This window comes from Haemaphysalis longicornis, unplaced genomic scaffold (assembly GCF_048455015.1).
Source record: "Haemaphysalis longicornis isolate Haplotype H1 unplaced genomic scaffold, Haemaphysalis longicornis Haplotype H1 scaffold_3, whole genome shotgun sequence".
NCBI lineage: Eukaryota > Metazoa > Arthropoda > Arachnida > Ixodida > Ixodidae > Haemaphysalis > Haemaphysalis longicornis.
The window spans coordinates 188,222,399-188,238,335 of NW_027526335.1; the positions used below are offsets into that span (position 1 = coordinate 188,222,399).

At 47.8% G+C, this 15,937-nt stretch overlaps 1 protein-coding gene across 1 annotated transcript; it reads left to right on the top strand.

Moving 5' to 3' along the window:
- Positions 1-16: 16 nt before the first annotated feature.
- LOC144175892 (large ribosomal subunit protein uL15-like) lies at positions 17-15,614 on the top strand. Its single transcript, XM_077704956.1, has 5 exons — positions 17-107; positions 377-440; positions 552-627; positions 11,567-11,741; positions 15,445-15,614. The coding sequence occupies exons 1-5, from the start codon at positions 105-107 to the stop codon at positions 15,571-15,573; spliced, it is 447 nt and encodes a 148-aa protein (XP_077561082.1). The 5' UTR covers positions 17-104; the 3' UTR covers positions 15,574-15,614.
- Positions 15,615-15,937: the final 323 nt, after the last annotated feature.

The window sequence follows — 15,937 nt, forward strand, 5'->3', positions numbered from 1 at the left end:
TTGATTATTTGTATTATTTAGCTTGGTCAACTTTGGCCGCCGCCGCTCGCCATATCCGGCGCTGATATCGACCGCATTTCCTCTTTTCGCACCGCACAGGCAAAATGGTAGGTATTGCGCCTTGTCCCTTGTTTCACGAAATCCGAATAATCAGCTAATATTTTAGAAATAACTTAGATGAAGTGTAATTATTTGTTCGCCGGAATGTCCACAGAACCCCAATTACCTACTGTCTACCCATATTTTCTCAAAATTGTTGCTCGAAACGGCCGGCGAAAGTTCGCTACGGGTCCGTGCTTGCTGTCGCGTTTGTGCGAAAAATTTTGAGACGATACCTTAATTGTGACGTGCTGATGGGTTCTTTCTTTTTTTGTAGTCTACCAACAAAAAGAAGACCAGGAAGTTAAGGGGACACGTGAGCCACGGCCATGGCCGTGTCGGTAAGTTCCCGATGCACACTTAGCATTGGCATGGCAGCACATTCGTTTGACGAGCATGTGGACTGGTTTTCGAAAGGGTACTCAATGTTCTATTCGTGTCCATGCAAACAGGAAAGCACCGCAAGCATCCTGGAGGCCGTGGTAACGCCGGTGGCCAGCATCACCACAGGATAAACTTCGACAAATAGTGAGTGGCCTGGTTCTTCGTTAAATTTGAAGCGTCACATACCTCGCAGCAGTGTTCGGTGTTGCCCGGTGACGCCTTTGAAACCCCCATCACAAATAAGCCGGCCGTGTCTGCATCTATCCGTTTGCGACTGCGGTGGCAGTTGGTGGGGACATTAACGACGCTGTATTCAGGTGTCGGCCGATCTCAACGTGTTGGCTGCCATTTCTCAAGCAGCTACATGCTACTCTTGAACCCGGTCAAGTAGTGTCGACTTGACTGCGAACATGCGGATGGCTTAGCTCGCCCGATCGGGGCAGTGCGGACCAGGCGCTACAGGGTTCGCGCCGAAGCACACGGCGTTGGTTAGTGGGGGTCCTCGCTGTTTCTTGCTCTGGTTCGTGGCATTTCAACGGTGGTAGTAATTAAACCAGCTAGCTCTTTAATAGCCGTCAACTCACGCCTGGCACTTGCATTCGAAGGACAGCGAAAACGCCTGTGTCGAGGTTTCGGTGCACAATAAATATCCCCAGGTGGCCAAGATTCATCCGAAGAGTTCTCCACTGTGGCGCACCCCAAATAGCTCGGGTGTAGCTTCAAAGCGTACCCCGGCTACACTAGGGTCCGAATGTCATTGAAACTCATTTGACTCAAATGGGGTGCTTCGAATGCCATTCAGAATCCGCGTTGCTCCACTAAATTTTCGATGGCATTTGAAAGCTTTCACAATTGCTCCCCATGCTGCATGGCGCCGCTACTGTTGAGTTCTGTTTTATACAATAATGAAACAATCAGATTTAGCGACAGTCTTTGGCATTATCCATAACGTAAACTTTGACACTGTTTTTGCTTAATTTTGAATCGCAATCGAGGTTTTTTGTGCTGCCTGGCCACACTCATTTGTCGCTTGCTCGCACTGGGGCTGAGAGTATGGAATTGTTGCATCTTGATATCCCGATTTAAATGAACAAGAAGTAAACAAAGTCGCGCAATTAAGAATATTTTGTTTTAAGTACGCCAGCAATGTATGCTGACTTGGAATGCTGTGTGTGAGTGCTACAAATGGCATTTGAGAGCCCAAATGTTTCTCCGGGTGCTCATTTGTGTGGAATGTCATGAGCAGAATGGCATTTCAAAACCCAGTGGAGCAGCACAACTTCACATTTGGATCATTTGACATTTGGTTCAAATGACATTGGGACGCTGGTGTAGCAGGGGTATTAAATTCGATAGTCGGTGAACCCAGTGGATGAAATAGCTTTGACTGTCACGAGCTGCATTGCGAAATGGATGGTGGAATGCAGTTTTTCTGAAACGGGTTCACACTGTACAGGCGATCCAAAAGTTCAACAGAGCATGTGACTGGTGGCCAAGCTGGACCAATCTGCATGCCAGCATGGTCTATGAGGAGTTTCACCGCAGATAGTGAGCGGTTCAGTTTCTGTGCTCCATTTCAGTCCTAAGGCTTGTCACCGCTTCAAATTAAATTTGCTCTTTTCTTTTTGGCATTGGTTGGATTGCCCCAGAACGGTCCATCCTGCTCCGTGTTTGTTAAGAGCGTACTTATTTGGACAATTTCTCCATGTCTGCACTAAAGCAGTCGCAGGGTAATAGCTGTTTCTACCTGGAACGGAAGCAAAACTGAATGTCATGCTGCCATTTTTCATGGGATGTCGCCTGAGCGTTTCCGGAAGTTTTTCTATTTCCTGTTTGGCCGTGACGTGTGCTTGTTATGCATTTGACCACGGAATTGACTTACCGACCGTAAATGGCCGTGTAGGGCTGCTGACGCCTTTGGCCATGCCTGCGGATGGGGAGATTAGGAAATTACGATGTGCGTGCTTGGGAGGCTGCGCGCTTTGGCACCCTCAGTTGTGGCCGCGGTGGTGGCATTTTTGGGGAGCGTGGCTCCCGTTCAAGACTCTTCGAAAGGATGCACCCAAATATGGCAAAAACTCGCCATTATTCCGGAGTTGCATGCCTCGGGCTCGACAGGTTATGCTTGCAGTGCATAAGCCCGGGTGGCGACTTTTGTGGGTGACCTGGTGCCCAATGGCCGCCCTGACCGTGAGAAACTTGTTTCTCCTACACGTCTAGTGTGAAATTTGTGTGCAGCACAAACTGCAGTCTTCCGGGTCATAGCGCATATATGCTGCATATGTTTTCACTACGTTTGGAAAACAAAGAAAAACAATCGAAATTCGGTGGGGCGGCGTTTTGCTCCACGATTGGGTGCTTTGTCTAACTGACCGTTCAGATTTGCTGCACGGCATACAGTGGCCATGAGGGACTATGTTCCTGCGCAAGATAGCCAGCAGCAGGCTTGGCTAGAATTGTTCAAGAAACAAGCCAAACTTTGCGTCTATAGCGTAACTAAGGGTCGATCACAAAGATTTGGCTGCACTGCAACAGCAGTGCCCGAGTGGAGAGCTCATCAGAGCTGTGAAGGGCTCTTGGAAGCGTCAGGTGCAGCGATTTGAAGGCCAAGCATTGGAAGAACCATGTGACAAGAAATGAAAGCCAGGTTATTCAGCTAAGTTGTTGAGCAGTGCTGATCTCAAGAGGCATGAGCACTAAGTGGTTTGCTGACGTGCAAAGTGGCCAGAGGAAGTTTTGTCAAACCTGCATATTTTGCAGGAAAAAAAAAAAGTTGCATTCCACGCAGCAGTGTTCGGTATGGTTCGGTTGGCGCAGTCTGGGGATTCCTTTAAAAACCCCATCACAAATAAGCCGGCCGTGTCTGCATCTACCTGTTTGCGACTGCGGTGGCAGTTGGTGGGGACATTGACGCTGTATTCAGGTGTCGGTCGATCTCAACATGTTGACTGACATTTCTCAAGCAGCTACATGCGAGTCTTGAACTCGGTCAGCTAGGCTCAACTTGACTGCGAACATGGGGATGGCTTAGCTCGCCCAGTCAGCGCAGTGCGAACCAGGCGCTACGGGGTTTGCGCCGAAGCACTTGACAATGGTTATTGTGGATCGACACTGTTTCATGTTCTGGTTCATAGCATTTCAGTGGAGGTACTGTCATTAAACCAAGTAGCTCTGTACGTTAAACCTCTAATAGCCGTGAACGCATGCCTGGCACTGCCAGTGGAAGAACAGCGAAAACGCCTGCGTCGAGGTTTCAGTGCACTGAAGATTCCCAGGTGGTCAAAATTAACCCGGAAGAGCCCTCCACCATGGGGCGCATCAAATAGCCCAGGTGTAGCTTCGGTGCGGGGTTAAACCCTGTAGTCTGTCAATCCAGTGGACGAAATAAGTGCGACTATCACGAGCTGCATTTACGAAATGAATGGCGGATTGAAACGTGTTCACATAACAGGGCACGTGACCGGTGGCCAAGCTGGACAAAGCTGCATGCCAGCGTGGTCTATGCGCAGGTACACCGCAGATGGCGAAAGTTTCAGTTTCTGTGCTCCTTTCAATCCGAAGGCTTGTCACCGCTTCAAATTGAATTTGCTTTTTGGTGGCTATAACTGTCCACGAGCTGCTTTGGCTGTTGTAAAATGTAACTTTTCTATGATGAATCAGTTTGTGCTTCTTATCATGCTAATTTTCTCTTCGGTTCCTATTGTCTTGCACTTTGGGGTGTGCGGCACCGTTGCAAGGAACGCATTGTATGGATAGGTTCCATTGTAGACCCTATGGGCTCCTCCAATGTTTGGCAGATGCTTGTTCCCAGTGGATTTCATGCAGTTGACTCAGAGAGTGAGCAGCAAAGCTGTTGTATCAGACGAGGGGAAAGTGCGAGGCTGTGTTTTCTTCTTCAGTGTAGCTAGGCTTATTTTTACATTGCTGTTAGGCAGCCCGGGGGTCTCTGCACACACAGGACAAAGTTGCGTGGTTTGGAATTCGCCCCGACACCAAACATTCTTTCCCTGAGAGTGAAGTGAGTGAACCATTGCTAGTGTGGATGCCGCTGTCATGTTGGGTGATCATTCATATTGCGCATGGCGCGACAGACGTGCGTTGACCCCGATAAAATGGGTAGGGCTGCTTGTCTGTCAGTGAACAATGGCCTGGTTACCTGTGTCTGCGGATTTTTGTTGAGGAGCACGGTAATTTTTAGACATTACATGACGACGTGCTCCTTCAATTTCGTGAAGCATTTCGTGGAGGCCTTTGCTTGCTGCGTGAAACGTGCTTTGTCGAGGCACTTGGGGGTTTTCTCAGCAATGGATGCAATATCTGCCGTTGTGGGAACGGCATGTGAGGCTTATTGAAGGAAGCACGGTTGTACTTGGAGGACAAAAGTTGACTGCATGAAAACTGGCAAGTGAGACATTTGGACCTGTGCATACCGATACATTTGCTATGCCACTCAAAAATCTCGTGCATACCTGTACCGGGGGTGCAACAGCTGTGCCCATTGTGCCATCCTGATCCTGACCTGATCTTTGAGCCAGGCTGCGCCAAAGCTATAAAATTTAAATTGCACCACGCCACGCCAAAATGCCCGACTAGGTGCAAAATTTGTGTTTTGCGAACTGTATCGGGGAATAAATGACGCGTTCGCAACATGCCCGAGTTTCTACAACGGTGGCCATTTTTGCGGGACCTTGACCACTGAAGCGGAAGCGTGTACGCACTGACGTAAAATTTCAGTTTTGTAGTAAACTGCTCCAAATTGGGGATTCAGTGCTCCATAAAGGAAAGTACCTTTCTGCCGTAACCATGCTCCAAATTTGTAATTTCCTGTTCTAAGCTGAAGACTTTGCTGCTCCAATAATTGCTCCAAATCCTCTTTGGGCTGTTGCAAACAAAAATGACTGCACGGCACCCATGGCGCTACTGCGTGTAATTTATGCAGCAAAAAAGCATGCGTCGTTGCAGTCTCTGTGTTTTTAAAAGTTTTTGGGCATTTGATACTGGTCGACTTTTTTTTTTACGAGATGTCTGAGGCTATTGAGAAACTCTTTTTGGGAGTGTGCACTGCTCCTTTTGCCTTGTCCCCTTTTATGTAGCCCATTTGTAAATTTAAATGTGCAGGGGTGAGACAGCTGTGCATTGTGCATTTTGATACAGATCAGTTTTCCTGCACCTAGCTGCTCCGAAAACATGCATGCAAATTGCGAAAAGTGTGCCGCATGGCTCCAAACAGCCTGATAAGCAAGGATTTTGACCCTCGCGTCAGTTTAAGTGGGGTAAAATGCCGACACTATTTTTGGATAAAAGGAACATTTTTTCTGTGTGCTTCCAAAAATGCCCTGTCGAAAATCATTGAAAATTGCTGTACAAGAATAGTAAAGTCAGCTGAGCTGCCAAAGTATTTGCACGAGTTAACGAGAGAAAAACTGCAATTTTCTGAGTGCTGTATCTCCGGAACTGCATTACTAGGCGCCGCTTTTTGGTATGGGTACATCAGTGTAGCCCTCGCCTACCCCTTTTCATTTGCCCTTTTTATGTTTGCTCACTTTTAAACACACAAACGGTAGAAAAAGTACAGTGAAACGGGAAATAAATGATAGCTTGATAGCTTCTAAAGTGTAATTGGCTGTAAGTAGCCATTTGTGCTGCCCTGTCGCCACGAGGCGGCTGCGGCGTTGTTCAGGCTCTCAGGGCTTTGCCGATCTTTTCCTTGGTTTAGTTCACGCAAGCAGCTGGGTTCCTCTTTGGTCGTTTCACCGTTGTAGGACTGAACAGTGATGTTGGTGCAGCAGTAGCGCTTGAAAACGTGCATCAGACTACGGCAAGTTGCGCACTTTGAAAGACGAGAGCTATGGAAAACACTGCGGCGCCTGAATCTTCGCAGTGGTTCATCCTTGAGTTGGACATGCGGGGTGTGCGTGTTAAATTGGGGTTCGTGAAGCGAAATTTTGTACTCGTAGCGATCCTAAAAATGCTGAGTTATTGGCGTGTTTGACAGTCAGGCGAGCAGTGGGAATGGGGTGAACGGCTAGCCGGAAGTTGCGGCGCAGGCTGCATGGGTGCCATAAGTAGCGGGAGTAGTTACTATTGCATGCAAGCAATAATGTTTATGAAGGAAACTTTAATGTCAAAGGCGAGGTGTCTAAGCATAACAGTGTTACTGAAATTGCTATGCTTAGCAATTTCATGACATCTTGAGATTGACACTTTATTGGTTGTCATGTGCCTCGGGGTTTGGGGATTGTAGGAGGGGAGGCAGGCTGGTGGGATGCGACGAGCCCTCACCTTCCTTGCAACTTTTCCAGTCCCTGTACACTTGTTCAGGGGTGAGACAGCTGCGCACATTGCGCAGCTTTGATACAAATTCGTTTTCCTGCGCCAGGCTGCTCCAAAAGCTTGAAAATTGCAAAAATTGCGCCAAACTGCTCCGAAAGAGTACAAGAGCCAAGGATTTTAACGCTCCCGTCAATTTCAGTGGAGGAAAATGCTTACTGACGGCATAATTTTCCACCACCTTGAAGGTGATGCTGTTTGTAAAGGTTTATTTGAAGTCACAATGTCGGGTTGCACATGTTATATTGTGGGAATTTTTAGTTTTCCCATATAAAGTTTTCACAAACTACTTGTGCAAGTTGATTTTAAAACCAATTTTGGGTGCGCCGCATCTCCAGAACGACATTACTGGGCGCCGCCATATTGGTGCGGTGAAGATTGGAAAACATGGCCGCCGGGCGAAGCAGTTTCTCGTGGTTCAGGCAGAGTGCTCTTCGCCGATTTCTACCGTGGTTTTGGTTATGGGGGTGGCCGGGTTTACATTTAGTCGTTTGACCTACTGTGGGAAGTTACGCGACTCGAAAGCTGGGGGTTCATCAAAAACAACAGGGTACCCGCAATGTCGCTGTGTTTCGGCCTTGAGTGTGAGGCGCGGTGCGTGCTTGAAGTGATTTGGGACTCATTGCGGCGTTATAAAATGCCAAGTTATTGTTGCTATTGGCAGTGAGCTTGCGAGCGGCGGGAGTGGGACGATGGACACTGCAGAAGTGGCGGCGCAGGCTGCATCACCGCCAAATGTTCAAGCAGTGTCCGATAGTGGGACCGGCTATTATCGCACACTGGTAATAATGGTTCATCTATCTGAATTGAAATTTAATGCCAAAAGGGAGTTAACTAAACATACCAATACTCTAATTACGATCGTAGTGAACGCCCACCTTGGGTCTCGAAATGGGAGGGCTGGTGGGGTGCGACGACTGTCACCTCGCTTTGCGCAACTTTTGCCGTGGCTCTCAGTTGTGCGTAATACCGAGTCGGATTACAAAAATAACAACTTCGGCATTCACGGGATAATAAAAATTCCTTAAAATTGCTGTTTTTCAATTGGATATTCTCAACGGAACTCCGCGTTATCTATGCATAGAGTCCAAGAATGTAAAAATGGTTTGAAAAAGGTAGTGTAGTTCGTTCCTTGTGATACTCAGGTAGAAAAAACTTCAGTGAAAGGCTGTTCCAGTGTTACATACGTTCAAAACCGATTAAAAAAGCCCCCCCCCCCCCCCCCCCCTCGAGTGGCCAAAAATTTGATTTTTTTAGGCTCCTAAGGTGACATAATAAATGTTGTTCTTCTGCTCCAAATCAAGGTTCGTCTGCTCCAAAATCGAAATTTCGCTGTTCCGAAAGCTGCTCCCAAATCTGGTTCAGCTGTCTCACCCCTGCTTGTTTGTACAATGCAGTCTTGGAGTGTACAGAAATAGTTTCAGTGTCTGATAAAAAGACTACAATTGCAGCATTTTTCAATTTGATATTTTTGAATGCCTATCTATGTTGCCCTGCAAACACCACCAATAAATTTTTAAGGGATTTGTAAGACGCTGGTACAAAAAATTCTCCAAAAGATCTGCATGTTTGAGTTAGTCTGTTCTTAACACTAAAGTGGTCTTGAAGACTTCAGAAGAAATGTGAAACTGGACATTACATATCCAGCCAGGCCAAGCACGAATATTCCTCTGCAATGTGGTTGTGGTTAAATGCATGAGCAGGGTGTGGCCCGCTACTTGGTGGAAGTTTTCTTTTTACTAAATCTCCCACACTGCCGTCCTGGGGCCTCTGACATCGTGTATATCATTTGGAGTACTCATAGTGAGATTGGTAGCTCTTTCAGAGGCGGGATAGGCCTATGCTCGCTGCTTTCTACGGAGTAGTTGGCACTGAGAGGTCCAATGTGTAAGGGTTGATGTGGGAACAGGAGGCATTTAGAGGAAGGTTCTGTATCACGTGGACTTGAGACAGTGGGTGCTGGAGATTGGCGGTTGTGGGGGTGGGATGCGCAGCACACATCGAGGCGGCAGGGATGGGGTGCACTACTTGCACAAGTTCTCTGTGGCTAGGCCAGCATTGGCAGAATATTTGTCTATGAAAATTTCAGCTGATCTCGGGAGTGAGGTGCGCCATGATTCCTGAACGACCTCGTATCAAAAGGGGCTGATTAGTTTTCGAAATGTTGATACTACATCTGCCTCGCTTTTCAGACTTGCTCTTTTCGCCGTTACACGACTCCGCTGGGGGTGCCTCCAGTGGCAGGTAGTAATACTGGTTGGCAACTTTTGGCTCTTAGCATTGCTTGTGTTGTCTTTGAGCTGTGGCTGGAACAGAAACAAAAAGCCCACACAATTTAATCCTTGCTCTTTCCAGCCATTTGCAATATGGAATGGCAAAACTAAAAAATGTGCGAGGTTCAATTGACAACACAGTGGAGTTGGGCAGGTGCAGGATTAGCACTGTTTGGTCATTCGTGTGGAAAGATATGCGATGAGCGGGCATGATAACAGATGTACCGTACTGTGAATGAAAGTATTTGTGAGACTAAACTAGTCTGGTGACTGTGTTGCAACTCTACTTAGGTAAGATGGGCTTTGGGTCTTTGTTAGAATAGCATGGGAGTGATGCTAGTCAGAATATGTAAATCAGCTGCCCTATTGATCCCAACGTTATGGACAGGTCAAAATGGTGTGGGTTCTAAATGCTGCAAGTGCATTCAAGTTTCGGATGAGCTAATTAATGTTAAATACTCTAAAAGTTTCACAGAATCGGGAGCTAATCATGCATTTTGTCTGCGGAAATTGAGAACTGTATATGCTTCGTTTGAACTGTTGGGAAAATTGACTGTTTTGCCATCCCTGTAGCTGGGCTTGTAGAATTGCTGCTATTTTCATGGTTTTGTGACAATATTCATGCATTGCATGCTATATTCTGTAGGGTTCTAAATGGGTGCAGTTGTTTTGGGTGCCTGTAAGATTTGAAAGGGAGTTCAATCAATAAATTGGTAGCGCATCTGTAACAGAAAACTAAGTTCTCTTTCAGTGCTGGTCGTGTCAGTTGATGCCACCACATACAAGTCCCTCAAGCTCATGATGCATGAAACCAAAACAGCTAGTTGTGGGGTGAACTGTCCTTCAGGGGATCCTATTGCAATAGACATCGTCATTGTTACGGTTTAGTGAAACTGGATGCTACAAAGAAGAAAAGGCTTGAGGGAATAAAAAATTACGACATTAAGGATTAAAAAAAAACAAGACGTCGTATAATTCTTGATTTAGGGATTAAAAACCATCCAAGAAGAAGGCTGGTTTTTAATCCCTAAATCATGAACCAACAGGCCCAGTTTTCCGCGTTGCTTCGTACAGTTCATTCCAGAAGCTGTGTGCAGCACTGTGGAGGCTACAATGTCAACAGTTGGCCAACTGAGGGTGCCCTCTACCCGCCGCGGTGGCTCAGTGGCTAAGGCGTTGCGCTGCTGAGCACGAGGTCGCGGGTTCGATTCCCGGCCGCGGCGGCCGCTTTTCTGATGGAGGCGAAAAGCAAAAACGCCCGTGTGTACGAGATTTCGGCGCACGATAAAGATCCCCAGGTGGTCAAAATTAATCCGGAGCCCTCCACTACGGCGCGCCTCATCGCCTGCGTTGCGTCGGCGCGTGAAACCCCACAATCAATCAATCGAGGGTGCCCTCTCTGTTTTCTTCATTGTTGAAAGCCATCCTGAAGAAAGTGGTTGCCACGAACTGTGGCGTAGTAGAGGGTCTGCATCGTCCATTGAGCGATTCTCAGCAGGTTGCAGATTTTTCAACGTGTAGTAGTTGCAGGGTTATTGCTGCATCCATGCTGTGCATTGAATGCTCGGAAATCTTGCCGATCGCGCACCCTCTAGCCTACGCATTTCGTGCACACTTCACGCGCATAGTAGACACATGCACGCACAGCGCAGCATTCACATGCTGCCGTTCACACTAGCAGTGTGATGCTGTTGCCAACAGTGGGCCGGTCTTGTGAGAATAGGCTGGTAGCATGGAGCAGTTTGGAATGTGAACTGAAAGCAGTGCATGGAATGTATTGGCTTAGTGTGGTTTTCATTTTTTTGACTGGTCCACTGCAAAACAACAGCAAATGTCAGTTTACCATTCAGCTTCTGTCAGTTTACCATTCAGCATTCAAGTTCTTTTAAAGGCCGACTGCGCTTAAATTTCACCTCGAGCAAATCTATTTTTAATGTGTAGTAAGTACCGCCAAATCAGCTGGGACACGAGTGGTATCTGCATGAAACGCCTCGTTAATCAGTCAGAAGAGTTGCTGCACCTGCCGGCGGTTTCGCGTAAACGGCCATGGTGCGCCTGTGATGCTCCAGCCAACGGAGGCTTCTTCCTCTAGTCAGCCACGCAGCTGCAGAATAGGTCAAGCTCTGCTGCAAACGCTTCACCCATTTGCTGCCCCGTGCACGCGTAGAGCTTGCGTGCAGGCTTGCTCCTGAGCTGCTGACCATCCGGCTGCCCGCTTGATGGCTGCAACGTCACTTCAATGGCTGACAAAATCGCCATTTTTGCTGACCACTTGTGGTGTCGACTTGCTTATTTCAGCTGCTGTATTTAGCATCTTGCTTTCTTTTTCAGCAGGCTGTACAAAAAGTGTTTTTCAAAAAGTCAAAATTTTGAGTGCAGTCGGCCTTTTATTGGCAGTGCTGTTTAGGCTGGTTATTCCTTCCAAAAGAAGGGGCCCGACTGAAGGGAATTTTTCCCACTCTATCTTTTGCTCTGTGCAGCCACCCGGGCTACTTTGGAAAGGTGGGCATGCGCAACTACCACGTGCGCAAGAACCACTACTGGAAGCCCTGCCTGAATGTGGACAAGCTGTGGTCCCTGGTCTCGGAGGAGACGCGGCAGCGGCTCAAGAAGGACGCCAATGGCAAGGCCCCCGTCATCGACCTCGTCAAGCATGTGAGTGGCAGTTCTCCTGATATGCCTCCTGCTGCCATAGAGCTTAACCACCAAACGGGGCTAGTTCAGGGCGCGCAGAGGACCTTGAAAAACGTTGAAATTGAAAAGTGTCTTGAAGGCCCTTGAAAGGCCTAGAATTTTTTTGTTCCCTTGAATTTCTTGAGCTGTACAAGAGAGGATTCATAGCGGTGCAGCTTCTTTGACGGTTCACCTTGTATCTGGCATACACCTCATCGTTGCAATGATGGTATCAAAATTTAAAGCCGGCGTGAGATGTGGACTTTCGCCAAAGCTGCTGGCGCTTACCATGCCTGCTCGCTGGTTACCATCACGCATTATTCTTTCTGACTCGTATTGTTCGTTCTACTGGGCGAATGAAAGTGCCTGGGAGGCGCGATATTCCAAGAAGGTGTTTCACTTTTTCTCCTGCGGGCCCTCGACTCCGCAGTGGCATTCTCCCCCTTCCTATCCCGGCCAGTGCTGGCTCTGCGTGGGGACTTGGCCTTGGCCTTGGCCTACGCGTGCACCGGTTTTTTATTTTTCTCTTGCTCTTTTTCCTTTTCTGCAACTTGGACCAATGATAAGCCACACTACCAGTGACTCATAAAACGTCAAGTTTTGATGTGAGCGAGTGGCGAGGGGAGTAAACTGCTTCACGATGTCTTGAAAGCAATATTTACCTTTAGAGTTTGAAAAAAAATTATACCAGCAGCACGTTCTTCACATACTGGCAGCACGTTTTTCACCCCCATGTTGGTATTTTTTTATTCACTTGTCTTTTTTTTTTCAAGAAAGGATCTGGTAGTAAAAAGACAGCGGGTATTCACTGAGCTGCTAACCACATTGGCACGAGTACAATCCATATTCTTTGTTGAATCCATTCAGCTTTGTTGGCGTGGTTGCCCAGTACACGCACGCATGACCGAAGATTGCTTGCTTCAAGTTGAATGTTTTCCACGGTTGAAATTGGCATGGTCTCAAAGGTGCTGAAATAATGCCTGGTAAAAATGAATTCCAAAGTTCGTGGCTTAGTAACGACAGCTACAAAGACTAGGTTCCACCGGATACCACGGAACTCCCACAGAGTCAAATGTTAGCCCTGCGAAAAGACATTCGACGTTGCAGCTACGGGCAAGTGCACTGACAAGAGTTGCATGAAAAGTGCAATGGACTGCGTCATGTTGAAGGAAGCGGGAGCCAGATTGGTGCTACACTATCTCGCCCCAAGGACAAGCAAACCAGGCACTGGCTCCAGTGGAGAGTCCGCAGGCACGGTTTTGTCACAGGCAGCGGATTTAGACGGTGCTGGTAAAGCACATGAGATGGTGACGGATGCAGGAATCTTGTGGACGCTGAAAGTAGTTACCTGCCATTATTCGTGCAGATTGTCATTGCAAGCGGGCGACCGCTTCAAACGCATGGTTCCGGGTAGTAAGGTGGTGAAATCGTTCTTGTGTGGAGGGGTGTCTACGTGATGTGCTACAGACTTCGTCCATTTTTTCAGTCATTCCTGCTGCGAGAGATTGAAAACTGTGTAGTCCTTTTCAGTGAATTCATGAACAAGTTTCTGTAACAGAAACAAATGGATGTGCTTGTAAGGTGCTGGAATTCCTGTCACAAGGTCTGAACAAGTTACCTTACGTCCATGTGCATGGGGCACGCAACTGTTGTAAACATTGAGGAAAAGCTGCTGAGGGCTCCGGAGTCTTTACCGCTTCAGATAATTGTTCATTTCCATGGATTGGCCTAATACAGACCTAAAATTAGTTAGGTCACTGCAAGCAGACTTGCTTGACAAGTGCGGGTTGTTGATCTTGGCACATGCAGTCTCCACACAGTTCACAATGCCATAAGGCAGGAGCTGTTTCCAGCTAGTGGTGCCTGGATGTCCTGCTCTCAAGTATGCGCGCACTGTTTGACAGCTCTCCAGCACGAAGGGAAGATTATCGAACAGTAACTGGGCAGAGCGCATTTCCATTGAAGTTTGTTGTGCATCTCTGGTTTGTAGAACGTCAGCGCGATTGGAAGGACTCTACTTTGGGGTGACTTCAAGAAGTACATAAAGTCAGCAAAGAACAAGAACGGCACTCTTCAAAGGTGCACATCCTTTGAGAACTTGCGCAGATTTTTCCGGGACCCTTTGGTGGTGGCAAAGTGAACTTTGCCCTTGCTGTTGCCTTGGCCCTCCGACCATTCTTGACTGAGTACCAAACACAAGCCTATGGTTTTCTTTTCGGCGAGGGACTTGGAGATGGTAGTCAGAAAGCTGTTGACAAAGTTCGAAAAGTGCTCTATTTTGTCTACAGCCGGCATAAATGGCCTCCTGAAGCTCAACATGGAAGGCGTGAACGACCAGGTTTCATTTGGAAAGGTAGATGTAGGCCGTGCATGTGAGCAGATGATGAAAGACAGCGAAGCTAGCCCAAAGGATATTTTCCGGTTCAAAATGGAGCGTAAGCAGTTTTTGATAGCGGTAGCAAACAAGCTCAAAGCGCCCCCTGAAGTTGCTGGTCCAAAGCCTGTCCTGCCTGGATCCACGGTTCATGTGCAGCAAACCGATGAGTGTCTTGCGGGCCTGAGGAAAGTAGTGGATGCCCTCATTACAGCGGGCACAGTTAATGACCACCAAAGAGACGGTGCTTTGGCAGAGTCTACTCAACTATTGCAAGAGCAAGGGCATCAGCTTTGACTCATAGAAAAGGGCTTGACCAGGCTGGATGAGCTTTTTTTTTATGAGCTTTATAGGTGTGAGCCCTTCGTACCGTGAGCTTTGGAATGTGGTGAAGCTGCTGCTTGTCCTCGGCCACGGACCGGCCGCTGTGGAATGGGGGTTTAGCGTTAATCGTCAGGTTGCAGTTGGAAGACCTCTAGGGGTTCTCCTACATCTCGCAACACATGGTATGCGATGCAGCGGAAAAAGCTGGGGGAATCCTAAACATCCCGATCACGAAAGATCTCTTGACATCTGTGCAAGCCGCAAGGAACTGCTACAGTGCACTCGTGGAAGCGCAAAGAAAGGAGAAACTCAAGGACTGTCGACCATCCAAAAGGCGTCTTGTCGAGGAAGAAATTGACGGCATGAAGAAAAATAAAAAACTGGAAGCAGTCATTGCAGACTTGACTGCTTCAGCGCATCACTATTGGGAAAAAGTGGAAGTGTCAACCGACTTCACATTCGTAGTGATGTCGACCGGCCATCGGAAGGCTGCAAAAAGTAGTGGGAGAACTCAATGATATCACCCCGTAACTGCATTTAGGGTTCTGACTTTTTGCAACAGTTTTGCATTTCTAGTACCATAAAATGATATCTGGCGTTTTGGAAATTTTGTCACAAAAAAACGTACATGTGGTGCACTCTGTGCCCTTGAAAAACTCTTGACAGGGCCTTGAAAGTCCTTGAAAACCCTTGAATTTTTGTCTCTGCAGCCTGTACGAACCCTTTAGACTGACCTTTCTCCAAAAATTCATGTGTTTTGAAGTGTAAATGGTGGAGCCTAGTCGGGCAGGGAAGCTGGGTCTGTGTTCCAACTTGGTGCAGGACAGTAGGACATGCAGTAGAATCTAATGGGCTGCAGATATGTGGGGGTGGGTCCAAAGCATCGTACTGAATGAGGCATTTATTGACTGGGCACTAATTCCTTGCCTGCCCAGGAGAGACCTCGGTCAGGGGTTCATGGTGCCACTCCCCGTTCCTCTTGCGCAGGGCTACTACAAGCTGCTGGGCAAGGGTGTGCTTCCCAAGCAGCCCGTCATCGTCAAGGCCAAGTGGTTCAGCCGGCAGGCCGAGGAGAAGGTCAAGAGCGTCGGTGGTGCCTGCATCCTCACGGCCTGAGGGGGCCAATGAATAAATGACCGTGTACATTGCCACACTCACAGGTTCCCTCTGCTTTTCCTTGAGGCTGTGGGAAGCATTGCATTTGCTCGGTGGCAGCTGAGTGCTTAGTTTGTCTCCACAGAGGAAATGAGCGTTTCAATCGAGCGTGCTGTTTGGCACAGCTCTGCTGGACAAGGCCACTAGTTGTTTAGCCTTTTTGCTTGGAGTGGTGCATTTGCACGCTGTGTGCTGTTTGGCACAGTTTTGCTTTCCAGCCTATGGATTTTTGGCCACCCCACTTGGAAGGGTGCATCTGCGAACACCACCGTGTTTTTAACTTGGATGAAGTTGCCGTTTGGCACAGCTTTGCCAGAAAAGGCTT